General features: G+C 41.1%; 1 protein-coding gene and 1 non-coding gene across 2 annotated transcripts in view; both read right to left on the reverse strand.

The window, feature by feature from the left end:
• Window positions 1-274: 274 nt before the first annotated feature.
• On the reverse strand, window positions 275-393 carry LOC145408976 (5S ribosomal RNA). The gene has a single exon (XR_013899027.1). It is a non-coding gene; the product is annotated as a 5S ribosomal RNA (ribosomal RNA).
• A 3,810-nt stretch (window positions 394-4,203) lies between these two features.
• Window positions 4,204-13,945, reverse strand: part of LOC145407679 (glutamate receptor ionotropic, delta-2-like) — a 100,107-nt gene continuing 90,365 nt past the window's right edge. Inside the window, exons 6-9 of the mRNA XM_080278550.1 lie at window positions 9,418-9,598; window positions 8,723-8,822; window positions 6,194-6,323; window positions 4,204-4,304 (exon numbers count right to left, since the gene is read on the reverse strand). Coding sequence (XP_080134676.1) covers window positions 4,212-4,304; window positions 6,194-6,323; window positions 8,723-8,822; window positions 9,418-9,598 — 504 coding nt within the window. The 3' untranslated portion in view covers window positions 4,204-4,211. The remainder of the gene's footprint in view (window positions 4,305-6,193; window positions 6,324-8,722; window positions 8,823-9,417; window positions 9,599-13,945) is intronic.

A 13,945-nucleotide genomic window follows, 5' to 3' on the forward strand; every position in this document is an offset into this window, starting at 1 on the left:
AGAGCCTCTTCCTCAGCATGTGGCAGGGAGCAGCAGGTCGTGGCAGGCGAGCCCGATGAGTGGAGGTTCCAGGCCAAGCACTCAGGGATGATAAGGCGAGGCAGCCCGTTCTCCTCAAAGATCTTATGGAGAAGAATGCGCAAAGCTCCCTTATCCATCCATCCATCCATTGCCAGATGCCATGTATCCCAAACGGGGTGGTCAAGGGCTTAGAGTTAATTGTTTTACAGGGAGGGGCACTAATCCTCCACCAACACCACTTGACACGTAGGGATGCCAACAGCATCTGGTGTTCCCAGGCGGTCACCCATCCAAGTACTAACCAGACCCAACGTTGCTTAACTTCGCTGATTGGACGGGAAGCCGTGTACTCAACGTGGCATGGTCGTTGGCAGCTCCCTTATCACCCCCACAAAAACCCTTTACCGTCGCAATACACATTTCCACAATGACGTTTACCTGTCCAGGACTCCCAGGATTCCTGGCCTGACGTCCACGGGCCGAGAGACGTCGCCATGTATGGGCAGACCCTTGCATGGCCACACCTCCCGGCCCAGCAACATCCCGGGCCTCAGGACCCTTAGAGGTCCCAAACAGGCTAAACTCAACTGGCTCTCCATCACCTAGGGAGCATTGGAGGTGCCATGGGTTTGGCTTAACAATCGCCTGGCGGTGCACAAAAACATCAACCCCAGTATCCTGGTGTTTGATGAATCTGTACCACGCCCATACGTTAAACCAAAACACGGTTCCCCGGAGCTTCTGGGCTGCAGGAAACTGTGGCTGGTTGGTTGCCCCCCATCAATGGGTCGCAGGCAGTGTCAGCAGCACCTGCACTTTCCATGGCTGTCAGATCTGGTCTCTCTAGCTGGATATGACTTTTTGCATAGCACTTTATGAAAGTGTGTTGTGTACTTGAAGGTTAAGAAATACACACTGATATATCAAGTTTATATTTATTACACATCGGTTAATGACTGAACGCAAATTTTTCCCAAGTAACAGCAGTAAATAATCAGCCAGCATTAATTTATTTCCAGTCCCCCTATGATTCACCCCATTCAACACAATGACCCTCCTGAGATGGTCTGAGATGCTGATTTCCGTAGATGGTGCGAGATGCTGATTTCCGTGGTGTACCGTTTTTCCACCTTTCCTTATCCAAGGAAGTCTGGGTAAGCTTAGGTTAGGTTTGCCTTAGTATCAGGTTAGTTTAGCTTGTTAGTCAGTTACGTTAATGCTTGGTTAGGTGAAAGAAATAAGAAAAAATGTAAATATGATCACCCTGGGAAAATCAAACCTAGTGTGTAGTGCATAAATTGTATATGGAACAGAAGACTTCCTATGGGACATTACTTACTGAGCACCATACACTCAGAAATACAGGGTCAAAGTTTAACAGAGTCAAAATTGAAATATATTTTTAACTTTCATTAAGAGCGAGCAAGCGCAGTGAGCAAAGGCTGAGAAGTGAGCGGCCCGACATGACACGGCCCGACCGCGATGATTTTCAGAGGCTAATAAGTTTTCTACTGTGTGAGATAGAGAAGAGATTCCTTCAGAAGGTAGTAGATACATTCAGTTAATTTAGTTTTTATCTATATAATTATTTACTCAAGAGACCAAAGAAACTCCTTGGAATCCCAGCTTTCCAAGAGAATGTACTGAGGGCTTCAACTGACATGCTCCACTATGAAATCGAATTTGCAAAGATTTCCTGTTGTAACAGTATGTTTTCTTACATTAATTCTAGCAATTAAATACAGAATATTATGCTCATAATTTTATATGAACGTTTTTTTCTATGTTTAGGGGATGAAATCAGCAAGGGTAATCGCCCCATTTCTGGGTTTTATCATTCAATCAATAGTCAAGCGTTTACCAACACAGTTCGATGACATAGCAAGTCGGGGGCAGAGAACTAAAAGTTGTGCGTGTGATACTGCTACGGCGCCTTGCTATATACACACTGAAAGAGAATACTTGAGAGGGAAAACATGAGAAAGTATTTTAGCTAAATTATTCTTCTGGTATTATTTAACTACCTCACCAGAAATGTTGAAATTGTACACCAATTGAAATTTTGATGATAGGCATATTTACGAAAGTTCGCTCGCTCGACACAGGCGCACAGAGCACATTTTAATAGTATAACCGTAATGAATTTTAGTGCACTTACAGTTATGCATATGTTCTATATCATGACGCGAAGGGAAGCAAATTTTACTTGCTTTAGGTGTTACAGTAAAGAGTACATAATCTTGACATCCCCGTTAAAGAAAAAAAATTGTTAATGAATCAGTTGCAGTCAGCTCTTCAAACAGGAACACAAGTATCCATATTTACGAAAAACTTCTCTGGTAAACTCTTAAGAAAACAGAGTCGCTAAAACTCTGAAGTATGTTGCTATATGGCGTTCAGGTGTGAAGCTGATATCTATTAAATGATAACTAAATTTGCTCATACTAAAGCAAAACAGCATACTTACGTAGATTTTGAAATTGTAAGTAAATACATAAATTTCTGAGGGTGCAAAATGTTTCGAGAAATAGAGGGCACATAAATCTCACTTCTTTGCCTCACCTGTATTTGACGAGTTGTGTCTCATGTTGCTTCACATCATATTACTAAAAAGGCTTTTAGAAATTTAGGCGTCAAGTCCATCCCTTCACTACAAGACATCTCTCCTAAGTTCATCAGAATCGTCTGGTGTTGGTCTAAGTAAAACGACAAATACGTCATCTCCGTGAAAGGGTTAATGGCAGGGTTAGCGGCAGAGTCACTTATCTTAGCAATGGTTGTGGCTGTAATATGTAGATTAGAATTGTTTGTCTGTGGTGGTGGTAGTGGTGGCAGTGGTGGTGATGGTGATAACCGAGATAATGGTCCATAGTGGGGGTGGTGGGTGTGGTGATATTAGTGTTGGTGGTCAGTGATGGTCGTGGTTGCTGTGATCTGTTGGTGGGTGTGTCTGTGATCGTAGTGTTGGTTATTGCGGTACAGTTTGTGATGAGTGATGGTGATGGTACGTCATTTGTGGCAGAGTGGTGGCTGGTGGCGGTAACGATGGAAGTTCTGGTAGAACTGGTGACTGGTGGCGATGATAATCACCAACAGACTGGCACAGAACCACCAGACACAGACACCAAGACAACCAGCTCAGTACAGGTAATTTTCCATTTGTCTTTGATCTTACAGTGCAGCCTGTTTGATTCGAACGGACCCTCTAGCGTGTTTCTTCCGAGTCATTCGTCTCTTTTTATTTGCAAATACAAATACATTCATTTACGTATAAGAAGGTAAATTTTGGCAATACCAACGATGTCACTCGTAAATGTTGCCTTTGTTGTGGTAAGAGTTGTTGGTTGGTGGTGGTGGTGGTGACTAGTTACCTCCGCCAAGGAGGGCATGTTTAGGCCTGATTTATCTGCGTGTACATCTGTCCTAACATTACAGAAAAACCACTGGATGGAAATGCCCCATATTTAAAAGCCTGACTGAAAACCATCAGAGGAAAAAATGATTAAATTTGAGGCAAACGGTGTCAAAGGTCAAAGTCAGGGTCATGAAAAAACATGAATACGAGACTGCAGCTACGGTGGGGTATGCGCTGAGTGCCCCTGTCGTGGTAGAGGTGATGGTTAATTGTGGTAGTTATGGCAGTATTGTATTGGTGCAGATACTTGTGATAGCGGAGGTGGTTGGAGGTTGTGGTGGTGATAACATTGCTGGTCATTGGTTGTGGTGGTGGAAGGTGTGGTAGTGTTGATGACTATTGTGGTGGTTTGAGAGTCTCAGCGACGGTAGTGGTGGATGTTGTCGAAGAGTTTGTGGTTAATGATGGTGGTTGCAGTGGTGGGATTGATGGCTGGTGGTGATGGTTGTGGTAGATTTGGCAATAAGTGTGATGGTGGTGGTGGTGAAGGAATAGATTATAGTTGAGCCGATCGTCAGTGGAGTGGTTGTGGAAATGGTGGTGGATGTGGTATTGACGGTGTCGGTGGTGGTCGTGTTTGTGGTACTTGTAGTGGAACTGATAGCAGGTGGAGATGATAGTAGGTGTGATGAAGGTGGTGGTTGGTGGTGATGGTGGTAGTTGTACGAGCAGGGTCGGTAGTTTGTTGTTGTGGTGGTGAATTAAGTAGGAATCCTTGGTGACGAATGGTAATGGTTGTGTGGAGTCAGTGTCTGTTACCAGTGTGCTCCTGGAGTTAACGTCCGCACCTGCCCACAACCACCACATTCTCCAGCACCAGCACCATCAGGCTGACCAGAAATCCGCCTCCCAATACGGCAAACATTCCCTGAAAATGATACCGTATTAGTATAAGCGTGAAATATAAAACGGTAGATTTTTTCGTTAATATTAGACCCTTATATTTCGCTCTGAGGAGACTTTCCATCGTTAAGGAATTTAATGGGGATTGTTTCTAACCTCTTCACGGTGACAGGTTTCCTAACTTTAAATAAAATCGTCTGGATGTAGCAAATGTAAATTTACAAATACGTCCTTACAGTCGGTAAGATAAGATGAACTATCTGCTGTGCTCTAACTTGCCCTAAAATTACCTTCTCTAAGTCTTAAGCACTCATTTGTAACAATAGATTAGCACTAGAACACTATGCTAGTTGCTAGTCACGAAGAATTGCAATAGCCACTGAGGTATATGATATTACCTGCAAACGGATGAAAATCTGGGCCTCTATTGTTTTACATAATACGGTATCAAATTAACTGTCCCATCTCTGCCTCCCTTAAACACTGGTAAATCCAACAGTTACTTTAACCGACTGTGCCCAGCGTCCCTTAAATGACGTGGGACTAAGAATTTTCAAAAGGCAATCAAAGGGAGAACCACACGATTTGTAGCTATGAGCTTTGTGACAATGAGCCGAAAGGAAGGACCAACAAAAATCCTTGTAAGACGAACCGTGGACATTTATTACTTAAAATCTTTTCATTCTTTGGAATTGTCAGAAACTGAGCTCAAACATCACTGAAAACATTAGCGGCGAATGATATTAATATATCGCTCTCATCTTAAATGTTAGGACCAATTTACCTAGCCCCGGGCTCCTACGCTCCTCATAGGGCAACATAAGATTGGATGATGGATGGATGGATGGATCAGTGTATAGTGTAGGTTTGTACTGACTGGGTGAAAATATGATGAAACACTAGATAAACACTCGTATATATCTTAACCGTGATGAATTGTCACTGATTTCTTAAGGTATAATGATCAGTGTGGTAGAATCAAAATACAATAGTGGAGGAAGGATAATGGTCTCAACTACGCATGTTTATCTGTTGACGGTGTGGTGGTAATGTGACCACGAATGTATCAAATTTTGGCTCGGTAAGCTTGCAATACAAAAGTATATACAAGTAAGTAAGCGACTTGTGAGAGTGGGAATGGAAAGGGAATGTCTATGGAATTGATATTTCGATTTACAGCTGCATTGCAGCAGTTTAATATATATATATATATATATATATATATATATATATATATATATATATATATATATATATATATATATATATATATATATATATTGTGTTGGTAATGTGTAAGATTCTAATCATGATTCACTGTTATTCGCGTCATATAGGAGGATTTTTTTTTTTTTTTATTCATAAGATCAGCAGAGGAAGATGCTCAAGAAAGAGTAGACTCTTGGCTGCATAAAATCAGCTCCAGCAGGTTTATCATTTGATTTCCATCTACCTAAGGAATGCTGCCCTGTTCTACCGGTGTCTGTAGTCGGTACCTTTGTACCCTATCCTGTACATGCATTTAATTATGTCCAAAGCGCATCTATGGAACTATTTGTCAGTATAACTATATAAAGCTACAGTAAATTAACTCACGAACCATAGCTTTGGCTCGTGCTTTACCCGTACCCCAGGCAGAGACGACATGTTGTTGGTTTGAAGCTGTTATACACCTCGAGTAACAAAGTCATCGCAGCTGTTCCTTGTGTAGTTTAGCAATACTTCGAACAACCACTTAACACTGGATAGGGAGTGAAGGAACCGCAGCCACAACTTCCTCCATCCATGTGGAGGATTACAGAGTAAGGAGAAACTATGACACATGGATGGAGTACCTATATAGTGTATCAGTGACTAAATACACTACAGTGCTTAATAACAACATATTGGACTTACTAATATTTCACTACCCACCCAGACATTAGAAAGAGCCAGAACGGTGCTGACGCTGATAATCTTGGGAAGGTTGTTACACGTGGTTGAATTGGGCTGCGAGGTGAACAGCCAATAACGGTACATCCCAGACTCAACCATCACCTCGGCCCTGACAACACAATGTAAAATAATTTCTATAATGCATCCACCTTCACTTGAGAAAGACTGACATGTAAAAATTACTTTCATATTGTAAATGCTGGGCTTCCCTTCCCTTAGCAACCTATTTTAAGAGTATGAGCAGTAGACACTTGAAATTTATCTTGATTAATCTGATTTTTAAAAAATATGGAAGATGAACAGAGGAAAGAAAAAATAATTAAATAAAAAAACAATCCATACATCATAGTACAGGTGTTCTCCATTCACAAAATGTCTAACAGTTGCACTTGAACTGCTGTAGGTTGAAGTCTGGGGGGGAAACTAGTCTGGGGAAACGAGTTCCAAAGAGAAGCAGTTCGGGGAATAAAGGAATTCTGATAGGCAGAAGTTCCCCAGTACGGCAGTGTGACAGTCTAGTCATTAGCACTACCAGACGCCCTTGTAGCGCGGGAGAAGGCGTGTAGAGGTGGCACAATGGATGGAACTCTGTCTGAGCATTTGCTATACAGATATATGTAAAATTATGCAAGGGAGGCAACATTCCGTCTTACTTGTAAGGGAGACAGTTCATTTGTAGCTACCGGATTATTAATTATTTTTATCCCTTTGTTCTGAATGTTGTCAAGTTGTTTTAATGCAACGTTGCCACATCCACTCCACAGAGGTGAGCAATATTCGACGTGAGAATGCACATGACTCGCAAATCACAGCTAACTGCTCGTCACTCAAAAAGCTACAGATTTTGTACAATAATCCAAGTTTCTTTGAGGCGGTTTTAGCAAGTGATCTAACGTCAGAGATCCAACTTAAGGTACTACTGGCCGAAACACCGAGAATTTCAGTACTTTTTGAGATAGGAATAGTGGTTACACGAAAGGTAATACGGGAATCAGGTGATATCTGTCTATTTGTAATTGGATATATTTGGTTTTCATAGCAATGAGACAGTGTGATCTTAGATATGTCTTGATTAATGGAGATTGCTGTACTGAGTTGGGAGTTATAAATATCCAACTTTGTGAATGTATGGTTAAGTGTAAAGAAACTGTGACACACTGTCATTTGCATACGAGCGAATGGGATTATAGGTGACGGACAATCATTAATATGAATGAGGAACAGGGTTGAAGCCAAGATTGATCCTTGTGGCACACCGGCATTAAATGAGTGGAAATTGGAGTATACATCATCTACTTTTTCCTAGATCCTTCTCTTCCTGAAATATGAGGAGATTAGTGGGACAAAAGATAATAGGCAGTAGCAATGGAGTTCAAAAGATAACAGGGAACGGTACCACACTGTCACTTTAGAAATATCAAGGGCTAATGCATGGATTTCTCCACGTTAGTCAGGTGACTGATGGATGGTATGAGTCAAGAGACTGAGTTTATCAACAGCGGATCTTTCGTGACGAAAACCATACCGTCAGTCACTTATTAAGCTGTTGGATTTAAGATGCTTAACAGTGTGCTTATTAATTGCAGTCTCAACTATTTCACCAAAAGAAGATGTGATAGCAATTGGTCTGTAATCAGATGGATCAGAGGAGCTTCCTTTCTTTGGAAGTAATTGGATATTGGCTTCTTTCCAAGAACTGGAGATTGAAAACGCACATATGCATAATCTGAATAATTTAGCTAGAACTGGAGCAAGTTCTAAGGAACAGTTTTTCAAAACTATTGGAGGAATTCCATCTGAACCTGAAGCTTTGTTGGTTGGTCAATTGTCTAAGACAAAATTTAAATATCTTGTTTAAAGTTTTAATGGAACAATTTCGGCAAAGTCAAGTTCTGTCGCAATGAAACGCTAAAAATTTGTTCATTCGTGCCACATCTAGGCGATTTTATTGTCATTTGCGCCCTCTCATATTGAAGGGATTAATGAGGGATGTCTGTAACCTCACCATTTAAAAAAATCTTACCTAAACAGAATAAAACAAGAAACACATGAAGAGTGTAACGTCCAATCCCTACCGTTGGTCTAAGGGTCGATTGTTTGACTTTGCATTGTGATTTTGACCTTCGACCGGTTGTGCTAAAAACATAAATATTTCATCCTTGCAAGACCCTTAAGCTTCCACTAAGTTTCATCCAAATCAGGTCATAAATGTTTGAGTCTACCTTGCATACGACCTTGGCTTTCAGCCTTTTATTTATTTATGTTTTTCAGAAACAAGGAAGACCCACTGGTGGACATTTAAACCTTTCAAAAAGTCTGATCAAAATAGAATCAGAACTGTTTATTTTCTTAAACACACACACACACACACACACACACACACACACACACACACACACACACCGGGCAAAACAATATCCTCGCTCTTTTCCTCGTGCAGGTGTAATAATCTGGTGGCAGCAAGAAGGAAATACAGACATCATAGAGTTGAAGGTGTTAAATACTCACACTTTATTTAAGCCTGGGATGAGAAGGCTGTTTTTTCTGGTAACCATGGCGATGGGCGTGGGCATGTAGGTGCTGAAAGACAGGTAGAAGTCACACCTTCCTGGCAAGAGGAGAGGAAAGAGTGGAGTAAGTCTGTGGCAGGAATAAACTTCCTATAACACATAGCATCGTTGCTGTTATTGTAGTTGTAGATTCATCTGAACCATGAGTCCGGTGGACTGCAGGCTGAAGTTTCCCCTTCTCTTACAATCCTGGAAGGGGGTAGGGAAGTAACTAAAGGACGTTTGCATTACCAAGCAGTTGAGCAGCACGGTTATACGGTTGCTACAACATAAGGGTGTCCTTCGCTAGCACCATTAAAACTCTTAAGCTCCTATGTCTCAATATCAGGTGAATGAAATGGCATGGTGTTTTGGTGTAACTGGAATAAAAATATTGGAAGTTTCTCGACCATGAGAGGGCTACTGGTGACAATATTAACTCTTTCAGGTGTCTTTGACTCATTGGACACTGATTAAAATCGTCCTGCTTTATTTGGAACAGAATACAAGAGCAATCTTGACAAAGGGTTGATGATGACAGTATTAGCGATCTAAGGCCTGTATGACACGCTGACAGCTGAGTAATGCCATCTGACATTACTGAAATGAAATATTAAATTCCTCCCGATCGTGAGAAGGTTAAAACCATACAACCTGTAAGAGAGAATTCAGTGGGTAGCATCTGCTTGTAGTTAAAGTCAGCATCAAAGAGAACGTGCGTTCCGTCCAGCACGATGGTCCTCATACTGCTGGGGAGTTCAAAGACCTTCTTGAACACCACTTGATCCGTCCCCAGTAGGTCACCTATTTCTCGGAAAATACCCGACTCTGCCAGCTGTAAAAACATAAAAAAATCATCTTAAATCATACAAGGTCTTCAATATATTTCTTTCAACAATGCATCCCTTTCAGAAAGTGATGGTTAATTCAGGTTAGTAGGCCTATAGGCTTTCTCTTCTGTATAGAACACACACACACACACACACACACACACACACACACAATGGGTATCACAAAACTTGACATACTAAGTTTGGCTGGTGGTTCTTGGGTTGATTTTAAGATTTTAAGTAACCATTGTGAATTTCTTCCCTTACGATCGAGTATTCTTTACTAAAAATCGACCCTAGAATCATCTCCACAAATTTATGTGTCAAGTCCGGAAAACAATATATATATATATATATATATATATATATATATATATATATATATGTATATCCGGAAAACAATATATATATATATATATATATATATATATATATATCCGGAAAACAATATATATATATATATATATATATAAATATATATATATCCGGAAAACAATATGTATATTGTTACGGAACAGAGAAAGATAATGTACACTTTAAGTGAGAAGGCTAAAAATCACTACTGTCCCGTAAAGTTCCAGGTTCAAAACAAAAGAGTTAGGTAAAATTACAAGTTAAAGTTTAATGCTCAAACTAACAACAAAACATTCAGGACTCATAAGGATAATGTAATGGCAAAAACAGGTTGAATATATGGTTAACTGCAATAGCCTCTATTAACACGAAATTAGCATGAGTAAATTTATCTAAGTCAGCCCTGATAAAATGAGATACCAGATAATACTCAGTGAATGCAAGATAAATTATTACAGATACAAAATAATATTAAAACTGATGGACGTAAAGATCCTTACATGAATTACAAAAACTTCACTAGGCCTACAAATTTAACTTATGCTATACAGTACAAGAAAAAATGCAACAACAGTTATACTCAAATTACACACAGCTGCTAGATGTTTGGAGATTTCTTGAGCACTCACAATAATAATATCTGTACAGGGGAGGACAGAGATGTGAACAAAATGAGGAGCAGATCTAAGTGGCCATGATGCAGAGACTGAGCTCATTATATAGGGGCCAGGAGAGCTTGATACAACTTGTAATAAGGACGCGCAAATGAAGCCATGGGGACAAAGAGATGACAATCCCGCAAAGTATAACAGAGATGTCGACTTACTCTACTATAACGGTAGAAGGGGGGGACTGAGGCAGAACACGCTCGTGATCAAACATGCAGCAACTGTGCATTAAAATTACACAAAGGATGATGAAATCATAGGCTATGTAACACCTCCCCACAAAGAAAAAAGAAATTTACAAAGGAAATTTCTTATTACTCTAAAACAATCTGTCTAAAGTCTGGATAAGCAATCTGCAATAACATTTTCTTTCCCCTTGACATGTTGTATGTCTAATGAATACTCCTGAAGAAGTAGACACCATCTTGTCAATCTCTGATTTTTATCTTTAAACTTACTAAGGAATTTCAGTGGGTTATGATCGGTATAAATGACTATGGGGTCAAAACCAGAACACAAATAAAATGAAAAATGCTGTAAACCCAAAATCAAGGCCAAAAGCTCTTTCTCAATAGTTGAGTAGTTCTTTTGAGGTGGAGTGAACTTCTTACTGTAATAAGATACAGGGTGTTCAATACCCTGATCATCCTCTTGCAGCAAAACAGCCCCAGCTCCTGTATCACTTGCATCAACAGCCATCTTAAAAGGCTTAGCAAAATTTGGAGTAGCGAGCACTGGCTGACTTAATAGAATAGCTTTAAGTTTGTTGAAAGAGGATTCACAGTTATCGGTCCAGACAAATTTAACTCCCTTTTTCAGTAGGTCTGTAAGTGGTGATACAAGAATAGAAAAGTTAAGAACAAATCTCCTGTAATAACCTACCATTCCCAAAAATCTTTGTAGCTCTTTCCTACTTTTAGGTCTGGGAAGATCACTTATAACCTGAACCTTAGCTCCTGGTGGTGCAACATGTCCATCACCAATTACATACCCAAGGTACTGAACTTCAGCTTGACCAAACTCACACTTTGATAAATTGGCTACAAGATTAGCATGAACTAAACGGTCAAGAAAATTACTGACATGGCATAGGTGATCTTTCCAGTTGTCACTGAAGATTAATACATCATCAATATAAACAACACACCCTGCCAAACCCTCTGTTACAACATTCATGAGCTTCTGAAATGTGGCTGGTGCATTCTTCATACCATACGGCATTACAGAACATGCAAAAACCTTTCCTAGTGTTACAAAACATGAAATCTCCCTAGCACGTTCAGTCATAGGTACTTGCCAGTATCCCTTTAACAAATCAAACTTACTTATGTACCTAGCCTTTCCGATCTTGTCTATGCAATCTTCCACACGAGGGAGAGGGTAAGTGTCTGTTTTAGTTATCTGATTAACACGTCTGTAGTCAATGCAAAGCCGCTGTGACCCACCTGGCTTAGGGACCAGAGTGACAGGAGAACTCCACTCGCTCTGACAGGGCTCAATCATCTTGTGGTCCAACAGGTAGCCAAGCTCCTTCTGGATGAGAGGAACTTTCACTGGGTTCACACGGTAAGGAGGCAATTTAATTGGCTTTGCGTCTCCAACATCGACATCATGCATCAACACAGTGGTTCTTCCTGGAGTAGCACAGAACACTTGCGGGTACTCCTGCAGTAATGCCGAAAACTCCTGCCTTTCCTTGGGAGGTAGATGAGAAAGCTTAGTCTGGAGATCATTCATGATATCAGGATTCTTCCCCAAACTATCACTCAGGCACATACTGCATGGGAGAGCTTCACTTGCAGACTCGGGTGGAACAGCTACAGTGCAGACTGGATTATTTTCGTCCCGCCTGTGATATAATTTTAGCATGTTGATGTGACAAAGTTGCTTGCTCTTTCTACGATCTGGCGTGGCGATGACATAGTTGACATCACTGAGTTTCTTCTCCACGAAATAAGGGCCACTAAACTTGGCTTGAAGAGGTTGCCCATGAACTGGTAGCAGAATCAAAACCTGATCTCCTGGCTGAAAGTGGCGTAACCTGGACTTCTTATCATACCAAGTCTTCATCTTCTCTTGAGCAGCTCCTAAATTCTCTCTCGCCAACTGTAAAGCAGTGGACAGCCGTTCTTTGAACTTCATCACATACTCCAGCAGGTTGACGTCATCTTCCTCCGACAGCCAGCATTCCTTGAGTAACTTAAGGGGTCCTCTTACTTCATGGCCAAACAGTAGTTCAAAAGGTGAGAAGCCCAGTGATTCATTTGGAGATTCTCTTGCGGCAAACACAACGAATGGAAGACCTTTATCCCAGTCTTTCTGATGTTCCAAACAGTATTTCTTGAGCATCGATTTGAGTGTTTGATGATATCTCTCCAACGCTCCTTGGGTCTGGGGATGGTAAGCTGAAGACGTGATCTGGGTGATGCCCAACTCTTTCTGAGACTGCTTGAAAACGTTTGACATGAAATTGCTTCCCCGGTCTGACTGTACCTCCTTAGGCAGACCAAACTTTGTGAAGAACCCTAGCATTTCCTTAACCACGTTCTTTGCTGAGATGTTTCTAAGTGGAATGGCTTCAGGATAACGAGTAGCCATATCAATCATGGTCAACACATAAGAAAATCCTGAAGAAGTCTTAGGAAGAGGGCCCACAATATCCACCAACACACGGGTGAAAGGCGCCTCAAAAGGAGGAATGGGAACTAGAGGTGCAACCTTTTCGGTCTGATTACACTTCCCCACAACTTGACAGGTGTGAAAACTCTTACAATACCAGGAAACATCCCTGAAGATACATGGCCAGTAGAAGTGTTTCAAAATGCGTGCCACAGTCTTCCTCACTCCAAGGTGTCCTGCCAAACTGGAATCATGAGCCACACTAATGATATCCTGCCTACAAACACGAGGGATGACAACTTGATGTACAACCTCCCATTCACAGTCGGCTGATGCTGTTGGGGGTCTCCACTTCCTCATAAGTACTCCTGACTTTACATAATAACAAGTAGAAGCACCAGCTGACTCTTCCTCACTGCAAGCAGAGTTAGCTAGACCTTTCAACTCAGGGTCAGCAACCTGCAACTCAACCAACTCTTGACGAGACAAATTATCAACACTACGGGGTACTGCCTCATCTGGTGAGTGGTCCAAATTAGCAAGAAAAGTGTCAGCTAGGATAACATCATCATCATCCTCTAAATCACCAGTAACTTTAGACTTAGCCCTAGTGACAGCACATGCAGGGAATACATCAGTGACATCACAATCCAGGGACACAGCCACTGGCTCACTAGACAACTGAGGAGCTGGACACACTTGACTTCCACC

Source organism: Coenobita brevimanus, chromosome 8 (assembly GCF_032717465.1).
Source record: "Coenobita brevimanus isolate Jiangsu-jjx chromosome 8, ASM3271746v2, whole genome shotgun sequence".
Classification (NCBI taxonomy): Eukaryota; Metazoa; Arthropoda; class Malacostraca; order Decapoda; family Coenobitidae; genus Coenobita; species Coenobita brevimanus.